We start from the raw sequence: 19,611 nt of genomic DNA on the forward strand, positions 1-19,611 counted from the left end.
AGTGATAGAGGTTTCCTAGCCAGCCTAGAAGCCTGAACATGGTGTCTCCACCCTGACTGGTATCTGAATGCGTCTCTAATCTAGCCTTCCCAGAGAATGGCTGGGGTCCCACCTCCTGCTTCATTCTCCAGGACGCACTCTTATCTTCACATGCCACCCAAGTGGCTGTTATCCAAATCCTAAGAAGTAAGTGGGGTCCATGAGTTGGCTGGCTAAAGGGATAGGCAAATTAGAGTAGCCCAAACCCTGAGATACATAAAGTAAACGGATGCCAAGTGCACTGCACCCTGCAGCCATAGGGTCATTTCCTTGGATACACAGGAGACCCTGTCTACTCCCTGTTCACAAAAGCCCCAGAGTATCTTGTACCCAAAGGATGTGGGGAGAAGCAGGGATAGGTGGGCTTTTATGTCTTCCTTCCTTTCTTGCCATTGCTAGGCTAGCCACCTACCTTGGTTTCTGCCCTGAAAACTTCTGTCCTCAGTGAAGCCACCTCTACCCCTCTTCTTCCAGGCTAGGGTTTTACACCTCCAGTAGTGTTTGCATGTGTCACTCCCTCCCATATTAAACATTATACCACACACGGACAAAACCCTAACTTAAGGTCCCACCGGCCACGGCAACTTTAGTATGGGATGGTGTCTCCTGATTTACCTGGTATTGGTTCAGCTCTCAACATGTCCCTTAGGAAATTCACCAAGACCCTGTCCATCCCCTAGGGCATGACAGCCTTCCTGGCCTCTCAGCCAACTTTCCCCAAATTCTACATCCATTCTCAGCCACCAGGACCCTGATGGCTTTCTTACTGCCAGGCCCTGGGATCTGCCCTAAAGCCTTTTTTTCTAAAACATGGATCCTCTCTGCCCAGTCTAAATGCCCATATGAGTGTAAGATTTTCCCTACCTCACATCCCATAAGGAGTTCCAGCAGGTCTTCCCTAGGAATCTCTTAGGTCCTTCTGTTTCTCTGTCACTTGTTACCCAGACAGCTATAACAGCTTCCTGTTCTGGGTGTTTCTGTGTTTTACACTGTGGCCAAATAGGACAAAGCTCGGCCTCTTCCTAACCGCTGTGGGGAACCCTCCAGCCACTTGCTGGTCTGGCCTTTGCACATGATGCTCCCACTTCATGGATCACATTCCCTCCCACATTGCGAGCTTCCATGTACCTGCTGCTTCCTCTAGAGCTGTGGTCACACACCACATGATTCTTGTGCCCTTGAAATATACTAGTTCATGTCAAAACATGTAAAGTACATAAGATTCTAAACAGAAAAAAAGCTCGTTCATAATTTTCATAATGATTTTATATTGCAATGAAAATATTGATATACTGGGTTAAAAATATTAAGTTTACCCTTTTTTAGAAAACTTTTTGGAATGATTATGGGAACACTTTCAATCACACATATGGCTCAGCCTGTATTTCTATTGGGAAACCTGGCCTCTGGGGACCTTGGTAAGAATGAGACAGGAGCCACCTCTGCCTGTTTCCCTAGTTTCAGAGGAAGGTGCTGACGAGGGGGAGGACGATGTGTCCCACACCTGGCAGGGCCCTGGAAGCACGAGGAGAGCAGTTTTCAGAGAGGATACAGGGAAAGGAAGCACCTTGTGACGACATTTTCCACCTTTTATTATTCAAGTGTGTGGGGCTGGAGATGTAGGGCCAGGGCAACAGCAGGTTTCAATAAATAAGAAATGGGATGGGCAGTGGGCCCCGCGCCTGCACGGCCCCACATAAATAACGAGGCACTGAGCCAGAGCAGAGACTAAGACAGGCTGGATTGGCAGTCACCCCTGCTACCCAACATTCAGGCAGACACTGTACCACAGGGGCATGGAAAACCACAGGCCACAGGCACTCTCTAGCCTGCTGGTCTCCTCTTCCCACAGCTTCAGAGCTTGAGGGCAGCAGGGTGGACTGAGGCTCTGCACCAGAGAGCTCTGTCCAAGTCAAGTCATTTTTCAGTTTCATTAAAAATAGCAGGGTAGGGGCAGGCACATGCATTAAGCCCCTTCTGTAGGCATCACCATAATAGGCAGTCCCATGGAAGCCATGAAGGCCAAGGCCCAGGAAGCAGCAAAAACAGGCCAGATAAAGCTACTAATGGGAGGGTAGCAAAGTCAAGCTCCCCCCAACAGGACTCAGCCCAGAATCTGCAAAGAGCTGGAGAGGTCCTGGGAACTGAGCTCTCCTCTCCCAACGTACCAGTTCTAAGTACCTAGGGATAAGCCCAGGATTGGAACTCAGGTGCTCTGCCACCAGTACAGAGCTCTTTGTTCCCCGTTCCCTTTATAGGGCCTGCCAGAAGAGAGGGAGTCACATCCAGGGTCCAGACATGGGCAAGGGTGGCTAGTTCCCAAGGCACAAGTAGGGACCAGGTACAGATACCACTCCTCCACCAAACCAGACCCCTAAGGGACAGAGGGCTCCTATGATGTGTTCAGGGCAGGCACAGGGTTACAGCACCCTGCATGGAAGTAACCGGGGCTGCAGGGATAGGGTAGGTTCTCGATCTCCTGCTCACGTGCTGTGCCGCAGGCTGCCTCCTCAGGGGGGGCGGACGATCCCACCTCCAGGACTTGGCCTTTGCTGTTTTGTCTGCTAGGCCTTTGCATCTTGGTCCTCAGTCCCAGCTGCAGCTCTCCCTCCTGCAGGAAGCCTTCAGAACCTCCCAGGACAGGGCAGAGTGTCTAATTCTAGACAGCCCATCAGATGACCAGGTTGCTTTCACTTAGCCGGACCACATAGCGGTTCTCCTGGGGTTCAGGATTGAAGGGTCAGAGCTGAGTCAAGAGACCACCTTGGGCTTCAAAAAAGTGGCATCTACCCAGAGCTCCCCATACTGCCTCCATGGGCCTCTCTTCTGTCAGGGTTGACCCAGGTACTAACACAAAAATCCCCCACCAACCCCCAGCACTCACCTCAGCCTTGTTCTCTGCTGGGGGCTTCAACCACTTAGTATGGCTTCCACCACTTCCCAGCAGTGCCCGCTGCTCAGGGGGAAGACCAGGCTGTGGGGAATCAGGGAGATCACCCTCTGAAGGCCCAGCCTCCGTGATGGTCTTCACCTCAGATAACAATGAACTGGTCCGCTGCTCAGGAATACGAGCCACACGGAACCTGAAGGGATAGGTGGGGCCAACACCCCTCATCAGAGGGAAATTCCAGGCCAGAGAGGGCAGCACCTACTAGGTCACCCTGAAATTTCCAAGATCACACACAGGTCGAGCCTGTTAGGCTACTCAAGAGTCCTTCTTAGCCCCCCAGCTATTTGTGTCCAGCTGCCAGCAATCCCACATCTAGTTAGAGGGGTATAGACAGACCCTTGGCCTAAGAAGTCCCAGGTGTGAGAATACCAAGACCATGCATGCCTCAGAGACCCAAAAACCCCATGTGAGATATCCAGCTGGAAAACGATGACTTTTTTGGCCACCTACACTACCCAGAAATGCCCAGGAAAGACTAGTCAGTACTAAGCCAACCCACAGACTTGCCTATCTCCAGGCCATCAAGTTATTCCACAACTCTGCTACGTCTGCCCACCTTACCTGCCCACAGACAAGATGGTAATCTCGCCCTGACGTCCCGGCTTGGCACTAGCCTTGGGAGCCCTGGATGCAGTAGGCAGAAGGGTAGGAGCAGGTGTGCTGGCAGCTGCTGCCTCAGGAGACAGCAGCACCTCTGGCCACTTCTGGCTACAACGGGAGCAGCAGGGGCCAGAGAGTGAGGCCAGGCCCTGCACAGTGTGGAGGTGGTGGTGATGTGGACAGATGTGTGGCATGCTGGGGGAGGCCGGGAGCAGCCTGTGGGAGGAAGAACAGAAATGGTCACTGGAGCAAGCCAGAAAAGGATGCCCCGTCAAGAAAAAAGACAAAGGTGACATGAAAGGGAACAGACCCAAAAGGAGATCCCCAGAAAGCAAGCTGATTATCTGAGGGCCCCACCCCTCACCTGGGTACAGGCCTGTGGCTTGTCTGTACCAGCTGTTTGCTGTGATATTCTTTCAACAGCTCCTCCAGGGCCGCTGCATTCTCTGTGGGCAGGTGGAGTCAGAACCTAGCTCCAAACTGAAGGAGCACACCACCCCACCTCAGTAGATAGCCACTGCCTACTCCCACATCCCTGTCCCAGGGCCCAAACTATGTGCCCTTCCTCCATCCCTTAAGTCAAGATCCAAGGCAAAAATGCAGCACCCAGGGTCAGAGTCTCCGTCAAACTGAGGCTTTGGAGGTAGAGCTGGGCAGGATTTCCCCCAAGCATTATCTAATGCTCTAGGAGGGGACCCTCCACTCCCAGGCATAGGGTGAAACAGAGAGACCCTCTCTTCACCTTTCTTCTCTGTGATCAGGCGTACCAGGACTCCAATGGTGTCCTCATTGGCATCTTCTGTCCTATAGGCAGGATTGATCCCTGGAGAAAAGAAAAGGAATCCATGATTCTAGGCAAGATGGGGCTCAAGGCTCCCAAGCTACACCAGGCTCTGCTGGTAGAGGGCGCCACAGACCTTGTACCAAGTTGCAGTAGAATCTACTGTATCGTTCAGGTGACAAGACAGCTAAGTCCATCACCAGTGGGCTACCTCGACCCAAAAACGTATGCTGTCATCTTTGTTATCTTGCCCCAGAAACTCCAAGTGCTCAATGGCCTCAGGACCATCTGAAACCCACATCCCCAGATACTGTGCCAGCCTCCTCCGGGGACTCACTGGACCTTTCTTGGCCCCAGGGAGCTATGAGCTCTCCACACTCAGAAATCCCAACACCTCTCCAGGCCTATTACCTCTCTGCACACCACCCTGTCCATGAAACTATTTAACAGCTTTGGTCTTAAACCTCAAGGGTATGAGAATGGGCAGCTATGATGGGTCCTAAGTCAGTAAGCATATTTCCAAAATTGTGTACCTAAGCAGCAGCCAGCAGTTAAAGTCACTAGGCTAAGCAAAAGCACAGTCCTAGGTAAAATGGTAAAATTTGCTACCTTCCTACCCACTCACTCCATGATTCAGTGTTAGGAGCTGGAGGGGGCCCTGGACAGTGATCATAGGAGATGTTGTATTACTCTTGACTTGGCCAGAAGGTTCCTGACGGCCCTGAGCTGTGCATATATGCCCGAGATCTCTACACTCTGAGGCATTGGTAAGCAAGAGAAGACATGAGCTCAAGGCCCTCTCCCTCTGGTTCCAGTACTTGTATCTCAAACTACAGTGGGGCTGAACCCTGCGTAGTGCTTGCCAGAGCAGTGGCTCTGCCAGCCCCACCTGATGTTGGGCATTCTCATGCTTCAGACCAGAGGCCACAGGTCATTTTGAACCAAACAACTAGAGTTGTGGCCCCTATAGAGTCCCAATCCTATAGTGGAACAGGGCCTCACCCAGCGCAGGAATCTTAGCACCACTTGACCCACTCGCCGTTTTACCTCTGCCTATTGCCAAAGCTCAGCCCCTTATCATCCCCCATGTCGGCCTGCACTGCTGCTGTCAAGGCTGCTGCAGAGCACCTCCAGGAGGCCTTCCTGACTAGCTCTCTCCTGTCAGACCCCTAGACCAGGAAGGTTCCCTCCAAAGCCCCTCATCTCCCCACCTGGACCCAGCCAGGTCTTACCACTGCCACCTCCACCAGGGCTGGGGCCGACTTCCTTTTGGGCTGTGCAATGGTAGCCCTTCCGCTTCAGCAGGTTACACACCAGGATGCCCAGAAGCCCCATGAGACAAAAGACAGGAACAATGGCAATCACTGCATACTGGGCAGCCGTCTCCTCAGGACCACCTGCCCGAGTGCCATTCCCAGGCTGCCGAAGTTCACCATTGCTACTGGCACCTGCTGCCACTTCAACACCACGCCGGGCTCGCCGCCCTGACTCTGAATAGCAGAGGATGAAAGCAAGGAAGCAGAGAAAAACAAAAAGAAGTTGCTAGGCTGGTAGCGCCCTTTTTCAGCCCCAGAAAGGCTGTCTGCCTGACCTGCTGTGTCTGCTCGCTTCACCACAGACAAGACAGTGATCTTGCCTTGACGATCTGCCTTGGCCTTGCCTAGGGAGCCCTGGATAGGTCTGGATAGGAGGCTGGGAACAGGGATGGTTCCTAGCAAGTTCAAGAATCTGAGCATGAAGCTGGGGGACCTGCCCCACTGAGAAGACAAAGGCCAGCTCATGCCTTCTTCTTTAACCACCCTATCAATTATCCAGTGAGGCTTCCTTGGGCCTCAGCCTACATCTGCCCCTCAGACATGTGTATGGAGTGGACAGATATACATACATGGCACACCCCTAGGCAAAGGAACACAGGTTTCACCTTCTCAGAACAGCACATGAGTTAGTAGCCTCAGTGGTAAAGGTCACATGTATGTGTTCATGGATATGTGTAAAGGCAAGTGTGCACGCTCACATGCATCTTTACGGTTCTTCTAGAAGGATAGACAATATGACCAAACAGGATATGAACCCCCAATCCTAATAATGGTAGCTGCCTGATGCTGGATTGTCTCTACTACCCAAAAGTCAGAAAGGAGGCTGGCCATATATTGGGGGATGATTTCTGGCTGCCTGTTCTCCTATAAGCTGGAAGAGGACCCTACTTTCCTACATGGATGCTGCAGGGACTCCTAGGCTCAGGTTCAGTGACCCCCTTTTCTAGCCCACCACCCACCACTCACCATCACAGCCACCAGTACTTGGAGGGGCCTTGGAACATGGCTGACACGGAATGTGAGGAACTCCCTGTGGCCCAAACCACCTGCAGGGAGGGAAGATGTCACTGAGGTCCAGAAGTAAAAACATGTCCTTAGGAAAAATTGGATTCCTTCCTGCCAAGTGCCCTCAATGTTCCCACCTTCCCCCACCCCACCCCCCAAGTCCATGTCACCGATGAGAAGAGAGGCCCACTCAGGGAACAGTGGGACGAGAGCCCAGCAGCACGTTCACCCTGTGCTCACCCATGCTGGCAGTCTCCACACTTTGTATCCTGGGTTGCTGTGCCAGCCTGGGCCTCCAACCTCTTTTGAAGGCTGCAGCGGTGATGAGGCTGGCATGGATAGGAGTCCCATGAGGCCGAAAAGGTGCCTAGGGGGCAAGTTCTGCATAATGTGCCCTGCCCTGGATCCTGTGGGAGAGGAAGAAGATTACAAGACCTGAAGCCAGGCCAGAAGCCCCTAAGCATCCAGGTCGAGGCCTCCCCTCTGCCCTCAGGAATCATCCTGGGGCAGGACGGCACATGGCTCACCAGGTCAGGCTCCTTGCCAGGTGGACACAGCCAAGGAGTTAGTGGTGTTGAAGTGGCCAGGGGCCAGGGCAGCAGCTGGAAGAATGCAGGTGGAGCACAGAGGACATGGTGACAGAGGAAGACACTGTTAAAACATGGGGCCTGCAGGGTCATCTGCTCACTACCTTCTTCCTGAACAGAGCATGAATCACAGACTACACAGGCTCCCTACGTAGGCTTCAGGGGTACTCTCAGGGCCTGCCTCAGCCAGTTCTGTGGCACTGCCAGTGTCTAGGTAAAAAGAGAATTATATCTGCTTCTGGAAAATACTGGAAAGCCCCAGACAGGATCAGGACCTCAAGCCCTTGAGCCTCTGAATTACAGCCCTTTCAGATGAGTTACACCTCCTCACCCCAGACAGATGAGGAGGAAATGCTTCCGAATTCCTCTGAGACTGTCTCCCTTCCTGCTGCACGCCTCCCCTCACCCCTAAGCTGGGCATGTCATTAACTACCCTCTGTTTATCATGCCTAGAGCCAAGTCTGCAGCTGGTGCTTACTTACTATTCTGGGCCCAGAGCTGAGTCTGAGACCACATCCTTCTCTGTGACCTCCCCCTTGTGCCAAGGCCACCCATTCATACCTTGCACCTAAACAGGGCAAGCCGTGTTCCACAGGAACGCTCTTCTACGTGAGGATTACTGGCCCCTCTCTGATGACTTCCCTTTGCTTCCCACTCAACCAAATGGACTTCCTGCCCTGACTCCTGCTGTGGGAAGAGCCTGTCCTCCAACTTGGCCCCAGCTACTCGGGCTAGAAGGCTCCAGGGCCAGTTATTCTGAAGATAGAATGTCAGCCTGGCTCCCAGCACCTGCTAAGGCTGCAGGCCACCTCCTGGAAACCTCGGCTTGTTCTCCCTAAGCTTCCAGAATTACAGCAGAAAGACCACCACAAATCAGACCTCAAGGTGCTGCCTGAGGCTACAAGTCTGTAGGTGCTCTGACTCCAGCCACAGAATCGGGGCTTCCTTCAATTAATACAGCTCCTACATCCAGTACATGAGCTATTCAGTTTCCAGGTCCCCTACCTGTCCTCCTAGCCCTGTCCCATACCTGCAGGAGGCAAGCACCTTGCCCTCAGCCATGCCTAAAAATACTAGGAAATCCCTCTGGCCCATGTACAAATTGCTTGGGAAAACTATATTCTCTAGTTTGGATGTCATGAGGAAAAAGAGTTTGTGTCTGTCTCTACAGCATCACTACCGAATGTCAGGTAGTACTAGTAGATGCTTCATCTGGTCTGAAAGCCTTAGAGCCTTCCCAGAAGGAGGCAAGCATTTAAGCTCCCCTGAGGCTCTGGAGCGGGACCTGCATCCTCCCCTCTTAAAGTGCTGACTATATGCTCAGATTCCAACTATTCTAGCTTCTCTGGGCCTTTCCCCCAACTTACCACAAAGAGGCAAGACAGGGGCCAGCACAGCAAGGTCCACTTCATCATCAGGCCCTGGAGTGACATTGACCTAGGGTAGATAAAGGAAGCTCAGGAGAGCAGCCAGACCAGGCAGGCAGCAGCTGTCTCCCTCCTAGCCACATTCACAAGTCCTGGGTTCTAGGCAAGCATTTGCCCCACATGGTGCACTGCAGGTCTGAGCAGAGGTAGAACTGACATGTTTAGGGCCAGCCTTACAGGCCAAGGGTAGAGGGAAGCTGATGGCTCTCTAGTTCAGGTTTCCCAGAGGAGGGCGTGCTTCCTTCTCCTTCCACATACAGCCAGGCGCCCTGCCGGTCAGAGAGGGCCAAGAGGAGAGAAGCTGGGGAAGGTCTGAGCTGGAGGTTAAGATGGCTACTGCCTCTAGCCTCAACCTCTCACAGCTCCCAGACCACTCACACTGCTTTCTTACAGGTTCTGCTACAGGAGGGCCCCCTTTCTTCACTCCCAGCTCAAAGGCCTTTATGTGGAAGTGCTTCTGGAAGTCTGTCTCACAGGCTGTAACCCCTGCTCCCTCTGTCACCTGATCCTCCTCTGTACCTCTCCCAGGGAAGCCTGGGCATATGTGCTTGCATCTCTACCTGCCCATGTGTCATGGCAGACCTGGGAGTGTCACAATAGCTAGCATTCGGCCTGCTGGAGCCTCTCCAGCAACTCCCATATGCCAGCCATGCCTCTGCAATAGGAAATTAGGAACACCAAGGTCCACAGAGGATACTATGGCAAACATTAAGGGACAATGTTCCCACTCTGAGATGTTTCAGAGAACCAGCTCAGCTCCTTATCCCACTGGCCCCAGGCTGAGTGAGACTCTCTCTGATGCCAGACAGCATTACCTCTAGAGAAGTCTCTAGCTAGTGGACAAGGCTGAAATGGCAAAAAGGATTCAGATTAGACAAAAGAAAGTTCATGTGTATTTCCCAGAGACCTGGCTTCAGGGTCATAGGCTAGGATAGGGTGTTCATCAGGCCTCAACACAAGCTATGAGCAACTTCTGAAACCTAAGAGTGCTCACAGGCCTAGCCCCCCTCTACACCACTGGATGAGGGGGTCACAGGATGTCTGATGCCAAGCCTGACAGAGGACTTATTACTGCAGGAAGTTCCAGGTCACAGAGCCCCCTCTCTGCTGGGAGCCAGGCTTCCCAGCTGGAAACAAGAGTGGAGCAGAGGAAACCAATCTGTCACCTGACCTGGGCCTGGCCCCACAAAGACCTTAACAGGGCCAGGGGTTTGAGTTACACCCAGGGGACGGGGAGGAGCTGCCGTCACATCATCCAGGGACTCTCCAGGTCACTGGCAGCAGGCCCCTCTTGGGCCTCAGGCCAACTAAGGGGAAAACCAGAGACAGGAAAGGCCAGGCTCCAGAGTAGGTAAAGGCCACATGTGGCAGTCAACACTCCACAGGTGCGTTCCTTGACCTGTCTTTCTTCAAATTCGGTCACAAAACTGCCTTCCAGGTTCTGCACCAGTGTCCTTTAACTCTCCCTGGCTCTGTCCCCTCAAGACCATCTCCTATGGCTCCTCCAGTTCATCAAAGGATCTCACTACCACAGACCTGACCACAAACCCCAAGTCTTCAGATTGTCCCCACACCATGCTCCCAGCCCCCAGCAGCCCTTCATACCCCAGGCAGTTTAGAGGGCTAGGACAAAGGGTGAAAAGTAAGAGGTAAAACCCCAGAGGCAAGAGGCCCAAGACCACCCAGACCCTAACTGCACCTGCTGGGTGACCTGAGCCACAGGAGAGGCTGTGGCTGTTCATCTGCAGACAGGCCAGAAACCAAGTGATCTGGAGACTTCCTGGAGGAAAGTGAGGGTCCAGAGGCCCAGTCTTGAAGCCAGAGTGGGCCCACTCAGGCACATCCACCGGCAGCCGCCGCCCAGCACCCCCTGCCTTCTAATTATGCACCTTCTAATTACCACAAACTGGCACTTACTGCAGTCTGGCTGCATGCCCCCTCTCTAACCAGACGGAACCCCTACCCCCAGCCCCCTTCTGCCTGCTCAGGCACATGCACACGTGTGCACACCTGCTGCTTCAGCCTCTGCCTCCTAGTCCTCTAGGATCCAAAACACTGCCCTGGAAACCCATGGAAACCCATGGGTCAGGAGGGGTCAGTAGAGCCCTTCCCCATACTTCTCCTGTCTAGAAGGCCGAACACTCAGTGATACCCCAAAGCCTAACACCTCCTGGAGGACAGGTGCCAGAAATGGTAATGCCCACAAAGCCCTTCCAGCTCCAGGGTACCTGAGGGAGGAGGGGCACCCCAGCCACATAGAGTTGAAGAGGCGGGGTTCTTGCAGAAAAGGAAATTAGCTCAAAGGCCACTCCTCCAAGTCTCCTACCCCTGAGCATCCTCAAAGCCACTAATTCCCTGGGACACTTGAGCCCCCAGCTTCCCTAGCCTCAGTTTCCTCATCCACGGGATGGGTTGTTTATCTCCTGTGCAGAAGCCTGTCATGAAGCTTAATCCAGGTAATGGGCTTCAAGTGGGTCACGGGATTTCCTCCCCATATCCCTATGGGGTGGTAATTAAGTATTTGTTGGCTTGCTTGTTCACAGCGTGTCCCCCAACCAGACAGCAGTCAGGGCAGGGATGTCTGCTTTATTCACCATAAAGCCCAGCACCTAACACAGGCATGGCACTTGATGCCTCTACCAAATGGGCTCAGAGGCTGGGGAAAGGAGGGGCTTTTTAAAACCTAGCCCTCTAGAAAAGTGCCCAAACAATTAGAACAGAAATTCCTTGAGTACAAGCCAACTAGCAAAGCTGCAACAGGGATCCAAGCTGCCATAGAAGCTGCCAGTGGAAGGGAGGAGGAGTCCTAGAGGCCTCACAGAAAGAGGAAGCTGTACTGCCCAGGCCTCAGGCTGCTTCCTCTTTCCTAGAACCGAATCTGTGGGTTTACCCCTGGCCTCAGCCAAGGCCCCTCAAGCACACTCCCAGAGATCTCCCAAGGCCTCTGTCCTCTTCTTCTGACCTCTGGATAACATTACTTGCAGCCTAGGTGTCCTGACAGATGTGGGTAATGCCCTGAGCCAGCTCCCACCCCCAGAATGGCTTCCCAATGTACCTCTGAAAACCTTACACAAATACGCACATATACGCCAACCACCTTGTTTCTTTCTCGGCTCCTTGAAGCTTCTTTCAAGTCACAGAGATGAGTTACCTGCTGTTTCCTCTGCCCTGAAACCCCTCCTACCACTTTCAGCCAACACCTACTCTTCCTCCAGAGTGTAGTTCAAAGTCACTTCCTCCTGGAGGCTCCCCCAACCACTACCCCCCCACCCCCAGCTATGGTGCCATTTGCCCAGCCTCTTTCTCACCACAAGCTGTCCTTCATGCTCAGTGCTGCACTGGGTGTGTGCTGTACTGGAGGTGAGAAGCAGAAGAGATGTCTTCAGTAGACCAGACTAGTTATGCCAGAGGAGGAGGGCCAGAGAGAACACACTCTGCTAAAGGAGTCCAGAGGCAGGGCTGCTCTTAATTTGGTTCTGAAGCCCTCTGCTTCAGAACCTGCGGAAACATCACTGACCACAAGCCTGCCCTCCTCTGTTCTTCACTGTGAGGCTGTGGAGTTGGTGCAAAGGCCTTATGTGAGCATAAGAGGATTGGCATCCAGCTCTCAGCATAGGTCCAGCACAAAGTAACCTCTCAGAAGTACACACTACACTTCACCATGACTCAGTTTCCCCATGTGTAAATGTTTAAAAAGGAAGTACACACGTCTGACCAGCAAGTACGCAGCACAGGGGCATTCTCTTTTGTATTTAGTATCAGTGATTAGTAAGGTATGGCTGGGAGGTGTAGGAGACGAGTCTGGGGAGACTGGCAAGCGGAGTCCAGGTCATGCTGAGCTTGTACTTCCCCAGAGCCTATGGGAACCCTCAAGAATTAAGCAGAGGAAGCAAAACACTGAGTGATTTGCCTCTATGCAGGCAGGTGAGCTAGGCTGCCAGCCAAGTGAGGGCACTGAGGGAGGAGGTGGGATCAGGGCCCACCTGGGGTAGGGGCAGGTAAGAAAGCAGATTCTGCTTTCCAGCCTGTGGCCTTCTCTGCAGCCTCTAGAGGCAAGGGTTGCCTGGAAACACAGCTGGACACAGGCCTTCCTCAGCAGTGGCTGCACCAGGCAGCAACAAAGACAACATCAATAGAGAAATCCAGGTTAGTAAAGGACCCACTGGTTCCCTGGCAACTGGGGCTGAAGTAGGGCAGTGCCCACACTGGGCACCAGTCAAGGCTGCTAAGCACTGCCAGCTTCCCTAACAGAAGGGGGCTGACCTCAACTGAGGACTATCCCTCACCCTGGCTCACCTCAATTCCCACAGAAGTGAATATTCCTTTTCAGACCTGAGTAAACAGGCCGAGGGAAGTCACCTGTGGGGGTCCCACAACCTGTAAGTACTAAGGCAGGGATGGAGGCCAGAACTGCCTCATCTCTGCCTTTCCGACTCTGCAGCCCAGTTCTGACTCTGCAGGCAGGCCCTTTCAAGAGTGCTTGCCAATCTGGTAGCAGGAAGGCAAGTGTAGTTGTGTGGCTCCACTGAAGGTTTACTAGAAAGGCCTAGGCAAGGCCCAGAAGAGGTGTGTTCCCCACCTGGCAGCCTCGGGGCTTCTGAGAACTGCCTGCACCATGCTTATTTGTAGAGTGTGCTAATTTGTACCAGATCATACAGAAAAGCACAGGAAACTATAGGAAGCAAGAAGACAGAAAATCTGGGAATTCCCAGAGGCAGGAAGAACAGCTTCCAGGGCTGCTGTTGAGGCTGAAGGCCCAGAGTTAAACAAAAGCTGTCTAGAGGCCATGTAGAAAGAATGGCATCCCTACTCCCTGCTTTCTTCCCAGTTCTGGGCAGCCATGACTACGTAGGTCACTCACTAGAGTGTTCTCCAGTGTGGCCCCTCAGTGTCCTATGCCATTCACACTTCCAAGCAGCAAGAACTGGGCATGGTTCTGTTCCCCAGACCTCCTGGCTGCCACTGGGCCCACATTTGGGCAGCTCTGGAGGTAGGGGGGCAGGAGGGGCTGAAAAGGGCTAATTAGCTCGTTAAGGCTAAGAAAAGGGCTGAGGCAGCCAAATCAGGCCCTCTCAGCTCTTCTAGTCTGAGTATGAAATGAATGCAATCTTCCCCCTCCTGCCTAGGACAAGTCTGGAGATAGAGAGTCTGAGACTAGGCAGTCACCCCTGGGACAGGCCTGCAGCTCCCCAAGGACCCTTTCACATATCCCATCTCCTCTCCAGGCTGAGTCCCACTGGCTCTCTCAACACAGGCTTCCATGATCCGTACTTGCACAAAGGAGGCTGAGATAGTTGAGTAACCTGTAAGAACTTGGTCTAGGGCCAGTAAGACAACCCAATGGATTAATGCACTTGCCACCAACACTGAATGGCCTGGGTTCAATTCCCAGAATCCACAAGGTGGAAGGGAAAAACTGATTGCGGCAGGTTATCCTGACTTACACACCACCACCCGGTCAGTACAGAATAAACAAACATATGTAATAATTGTTTCAAACAAAACAGGTCTGAAAGGTTAACACTGCTTACCAGCCCTGGAGAGGAAACAAGCAACAGTCAGCTCTTGCCCATGTCACCCACACCTCCACTGCTTTCAAGGGCTTGCTTTAACCCCCACCAACCTTTAAGAACCATGACCATACCTGGACTACCTCCTTTGGCCCTAAGACAGACAGCAAGTGCCCAGAAGGTGCTGGAAAACACTCACTACATCCCTCATTCTTGTTGCTCCCCACTCCCAGAAGTCAGCCTGGCTACAGTCCCGACCACACACCTCCACCTTGCAGTGACCTGACGATGAGCCAGGATGGGCCAGAGACTGCTTAGCGTAAGTCCTGACCCCACCACCCCAACTTGGTTGACTGGAGCACAAATTTAGGGAGAGACTGAGGAGAAACCACAGAACTCCTGTTCACTCTCCAATGCCTTAGGTTTGGGGATCGAGTTCTACCCAGAGGAATGGTGCCAAGGTCTGGGTGGGCATATGTGTTGACTACTGGGCCAGCTAGGGCAGGGCCAGGCTCTGGAACAGCCCACCTAGGCTAAAGCTCTGGCTCTGTCACCAAGTAGATCTGTGACCTTGAACAGAACCTCTCTTGTGATTCAGGGGCTCACAGGATGTAAATATTTGGGATCTCACCTAAGCAATGGTGGCCACGAAGCATGTTCTCACAGCACAGCCTCACCAGGCTCAAAACAGTGTCCAGTCAAGGCCACCCAGGTGCTTGGGTGCCGAAAGCACACTGTGAGGAACCCAAAGTAAGTCTCAGCAGCGTGAGTGAATGCGGGTTGTGTGCTGGCTTCCACACCAGCTGAGACCACAGAGTCAGGAAAGTAGAGGACTGGGCAGATAAGTTCAACAGTTCACATGTAGCCCATAACTTGGGGCAATTGTGCCCACTCGGCTGACCTCATGGTGTGGGGAAAGATCCAGAATCCACAGGCTAACAGCAACTCTTTACAAGTAGGCCTGGGCCCAGCCCCCACCTGGCCTTCAGGAAGTTTCCCTATTGAGGACCCACTGAGCCATTGGTTCTCGTCTCCTTTGTCCCTTCTCAGTAGTGAGGAGGCTGCCTGAGGGAGCAGCAAGGAGGCAGAGCACAGGGCCTATAGGCCGAGTTCCCTCTCACAGTTGAATATGCATAGGGCCAAGTTTTGTCCCTTCTCCCAAACTCACATTTGGACCCTGCCGCTAAGTGGCCACACAAGACCCCTCCATCCCCCTCCATCTGTGCTAACCACCCAGGCACACATGGGAGTTTATTTATAGAGTGCTTGCTGTCTTTCCCAGGGTCGCCCAGGAAAGAAGTCTGAACTTCAAAGCCATAGACCTTGTTGTGGATCCCAGTGGCACTAGGGTCTCAAAAATGCTTTCTCCTCTGATTCCTGGTTTCCTTGTCTATGTCTACAAGGACTGAGGACTCTCTGGAGGACAGGGCCAAAGATCTGATAGCCTTAGGGGCTGAGCACACAGCAGGGATGCAATGCTGTCTACCTATCAGCTTAGCATGGGCAAGACTCTGGGTTCAACCATAGTACTGAAAAAGCAAAACTTAAAAAAGAAAAAAAAAATCACTGGACACACAGAGAGAACCAAAGCTGGAGCAGAAGTTTGAAAAGCTGTGACAGGACCTGCTGCCCTTGCTGCCCAAGTGTCCAGGGGTCAAGTGGCAGGATGGAAAGTGGACAGGAGAGCTACACCGGCAACACTAGGGGCTCTGTGCCCTGCCATTCCTGAAGCCTCAGTCTCTCCCTGTGTATGGAGGGGCTGAGCTCCTGGCTCTGTAAGGTGGGTCCCTCTATGCTTCCTACCAATGGCAGACATAGGCACCTCCCTCTAGCAACTACCACACCAAACAGAAACCCAGCTTGGCCCCACTGTCATCCCCAGAGGCCCAAGTTCCCAGAATGATTTGACTTGGGCGGGGCACACAGTAGAGCTGGGGGGCTCCACAGAGGCTGGGCCAGAGGGAAGGTTAACCCTTAGTTAGCCCTTCTCCCCTCTCTCCTTCTCTTGGCTGTGAGCTATTTCTACCTCTATGCTGGGGATGGAAATAACTTGGGCTCAGCCCCTGGAGACCAAGACAGCTATTTTCATCAGCCCCCAAAGCACACAGCTCCAGTCATTCCAGGGAGAACTGAGGGACACCCTGATCCCCAGCCCCAGCTCTAGACCAGGCATCAGCAACGATCAGAATTAGAAAGGGTGTCTGGGAAGAATGGGGAGACAGAGACCCAGACTGAGTAGGGTGTAAGCACAAGGTCACGCCATTTGCTCCCTACCACAGCAAATGAAAGGGTCAAAGATAGGGGGTTGGGGACATTTTAAGTATGATGAAGGGTACTATCCTTGCTACCCCCCAGGCTATGCTGCTAACTCCAGATACTTCAGAGGCAGGTTACATGTTTCCAAGGCCAGCTGCAGGCTCTAAAAGGCAGGAGCTAGGTCTTTCTGGTGATCTCTGTCTCAGAGGGGGAAAAGAAACAAGAAGACTAAAATGCCCACTTGCAATTTGCTAGCCAGGTGTGCATACGAATCTCACTACAAACTTATAACCGTGCACCTGTGCCAGGCCTGCCAGCCCAAGTCTGGCAGATGGGAGCTCAGTTCCGACATGAGCAGTTACCAGGAAAGTGGTGATCCTCTCCAAGCACCTCAGAGTCAGAAGGCTTGAATTCCAGTCCCAGCACTGTCCTGACTCTATGTGACCTTGGACAAGCCACTGTGGTTCTCTGGGCCTCAGTTACTCTTTATAATAGTCACCACATTTTAGAACCACTGTAAGGATTCAATAAAACAGCACATTATGAAGTGTTTAAAGTAGAGCCTGTCACTGTCTCCTCCAAGTGTCAAACCCATTTCCAGAGGGTCACAGAAAGCAGAACCTCCACATACTACTTATATCAGATGTGGTACCCATTGTTACTGCCACCTCTGGAACTACGGAGCCCAGATGCCACGCATTCTGCATGAACTGCACTGACCCGATTTGGGAGCAAGAGCCCCAGAATGGTCTTTTTCAAAGAGATCAGGCAAAAACTGCAAGACCAGATCAGACCAGACCATTTATTGCTAGAGAACAAATATTCCCTCTCTCTCCAATCAGGGGGCTGAAGAAAAGAGACCCGAGTAGAGAAGTGTCTTTGGATTGAGGTGTCAGTATCTAAAGGACCAGGTGGCTTTTGAGTGGGAGCCTGACATCTTTCTGACCAGCTGTGGGCAAGACTGTTTCCAACTGTTCACCAGCACATGGGAGCCTTGGACCACTCCACTGTGTCACAAGCAGAAGCCTGCCCCCACCCCCACTGCAGTCTTGCTGTCTGGAGGGGAGAGGAGAATGGAGAAGACTGACCCAAAAACAATAGAGGATCCCAAAGTGATGATTCACAGGCTATTCACACCTCTGCAGACTGGGAGACTGAGGCTCAGCGGGGGTAGACGCTGATAACAACAGAATACACAGTGCGCCTTGCTAGATGTTGGGGACTTCAGTGTCTGTGTATGAGTGTGGAGTGGAGACTCACAGGTCTCTGTGCCCGAGTTGCTAGCCCACCCAGCTTTGGCTTCCTCTAGGCCATGTCTGGGTGCAAACAAACTGAACTCCTAAGGTTATCTTGGAGAGAGATGAGAGATCTTTACTCCCTAGACTTCCGATCTTCCGTGCCCCTCAAATGCTGGAAGGTGTCAGGTTTCTCCTTGTCGCCTTACTCTGTCCTAAGTAGGCAGACAGTCTCTCTCTGTCTCTGTCTCTCTCTGTCTCTCTGTCTGTCTCTGTCTCTGTCTCTGTCTCTCTCTCTCTCTCCCTGGTGGTCCCACAAGCACACTGTGACCCCGTGATTCAGGGCTTGCTTAAGTTATGTAGGGTTCCGCTCTTCCACCTTATACTCACAACTAGCCCGGGTCACACTACAGGCCACACACAGTGCCCCCAGTGACCTGGGGTCTCTCACATACACAATCACACACACTCTGCCTGTCTCACACACACAGAGCCCCTCTGTGTCGCCCGCTAGGCTCGGCGTCACCGCCCAGTGTCCCAGCCACACATTCGCCTGGGCCAGGCCGCCTCATGCGCCGTGTCACCCACAGTCACGGGCTGACACCGTTCAGAACACCCCCCCTTCCCGGCCGCCCCGCGCTGCAGCCGCACCGAGGCGCCGCCGTCCCGTCCCGCAGCCGGCCTTGGTGTCAGTCCAAGTTTCCCGGGCTCCACCGACCCCTAGCACGCCAAGTTCCGCTGCTTCCCCTCGCGCACCTTCTGGCAGACTGCGCCGCGCGCGGTGCCGGGAGGACGCGCAGCCGGGGGCTCCGGGACGCGTAGACAGCGCCAGGATGGGACAGGACGGGGCAGGAGAGTGGAGCTGACGCATCCGCCGCGCGGGAGAACTTCCTCAGAGCAGCGGAGCGGGGCCGCGGGCCGCGCGCGCCCTCCTTACCTGGCCGGCAGCACCAGCTTCGCTCCGCGTCCGACGCGGCGCCCGGGCCCCGCTAGGCGAGCGCTCCGGGCCGGCCGCGCAGCCTGCGCGCCTTTTGAATGAATCGCCGACCCAGCCGGGAAGCTGCGCGGCCCCGCCCCCCGTGTCACGGCCTCTGGCCCCGCCCCCGACGTCAGAGCTCCGACTTGCGGCCCCTAACCCCGCGCCCCTCAGCCGGCCAAGGGCTCAGGATTCTCCCGCCAGGCCACGCTGCTCCGCATCGCCACCTCTCGAGCGTCCTAGGAACTGCAGGGCTAGGATGCTCTTCCAATGCGTCCCTTGGGGCGCGGCGGGGAGGGGCGGGTGTGTGTGTGCTCCAAACCAAGAAATCTGGGCTTGTGTGATGCAGCGAAAAGGTGCTTGAGACGTGAGTGCTGCTCAGATCCTGTCACCATTGCCTGCGTAACTAGGGCCACATCTGCCACTTCCTGGGAATTTTCTTACTTTGGAACTGGTTGCGGATAAGAACAACCTCAGTGTCTTGGATGAGACCCAGACTGGTTTCTAGAATCCCCCACCTAGTTAATAAGAGAGTCTATAAGGAATGCTTACCTGGTGAATTCCTTTGGAACCTGGTCCAAATACCTCCTCCTCCAAGGTAGCTGGTCCCTACCCCAAGTAGGTAGGACAGGTGACACTCCTCTCCACTAACACCAGCTGTTCCACTCTTCTATCACCAATGCCAGCCATCACAATGCCTAGTGGAGGACAGAAGTAAGAGGCCAGGAGGCCAAGACTTGGGAGGCTGGGGCAGGAAGCTCCTGAGTTCCAAGCCAGCCTGGGCTACATATGGAGACCTTATTTCACAAGCAAGCAAACACAAAAGTAACAACAAAGAATGCCCAACACTATGAGACATCGTTGTGGAAGCCAGGGCACTAACCATTGCATTCTTGCCTCTGTAAATTGTGCCCATGTGTGGTATGGTG

General features: G+C 53.5%; 1 protein-coding gene across 2 annotated transcripts; it reads right to left on the minus strand.

The window, feature by feature from the left end:
* Positions 1-1,609: 1,609 nt before the first annotated feature.
* Positions 1,610-18,770, minus strand: Relt (RELT TNF receptor). 2 transcript variants are annotated; one of them, XM_034499818.2, is made up of 11 exons: positions 18,644-18,770; positions 8,646-8,715; positions 7,219-7,293; positions 6,932-7,098; positions 6,653-6,732; positions 5,603-5,860; positions 4,332-4,412; positions 3,954-4,035; positions 3,551-3,805; positions 2,924-3,122; positions 1,610-2,758 (listed from the first exon to the last, which is right to left on the minus strand). In XM_034499818.2, the coding sequence occupies exons 2-11, from the start codon at positions 8,709-8,711 to the stop codon at positions 2,711-2,713; spliced, it is 1,311 nt and encodes a 436-aa protein (XP_034355709.1). In that variant the 5' UTR covers positions 8,712-8,715; positions 18,644-18,770; the 3' UTR covers positions 1,610-2,710. The 2 variants fall into 2 exon arrangements, with proteins under 2 accessions (XP_034355709.1, XP_076794944.1); XM_076938829.1 differs by lacking the exon at positions 18,644-18,770 and adding an exon at positions 18,463-18,637.
* Positions 18,771-19,611: the final 841 nt, after the last annotated feature.

Source organism: Arvicanthis niloticus, chromosome 1, assembly GCF_011762505.2.
Source record: "Arvicanthis niloticus isolate mArvNil1 chromosome 1, mArvNil1.pat.X, whole genome shotgun sequence".
NCBI classification, from domain to species: Eukaryota; Metazoa; Chordata; class Mammalia; order Rodentia; family Muridae; genus Arvicanthis; species Arvicanthis niloticus.

Excerpts from the sequence above, each read along its gene's own strand:
- Relt (XM_034499818.2), bottom strand. The coding sequence starts at position 8,711 with ATGTCACTCCAGGGCCTGATGATGAAGTGGACCTTGCTGTGCTGGCCC. Across the intron at positions 7,294-8,645 it reads CCCTGTCTTGCCTCTTTGTG|CTGCTGCCCTGGCCCCTGGC; the intron begins GTAAGTTGGGGG and ends GCATTCTTCCAG. Across the intron at positions 4,413-5,602 it reads CCCTGGTGGAGGTGGCAGTG|GGATCAATCCTGCCTATAGG; the intron begins GTAAGACCTGGC and ends TCTTTTCTCCAG.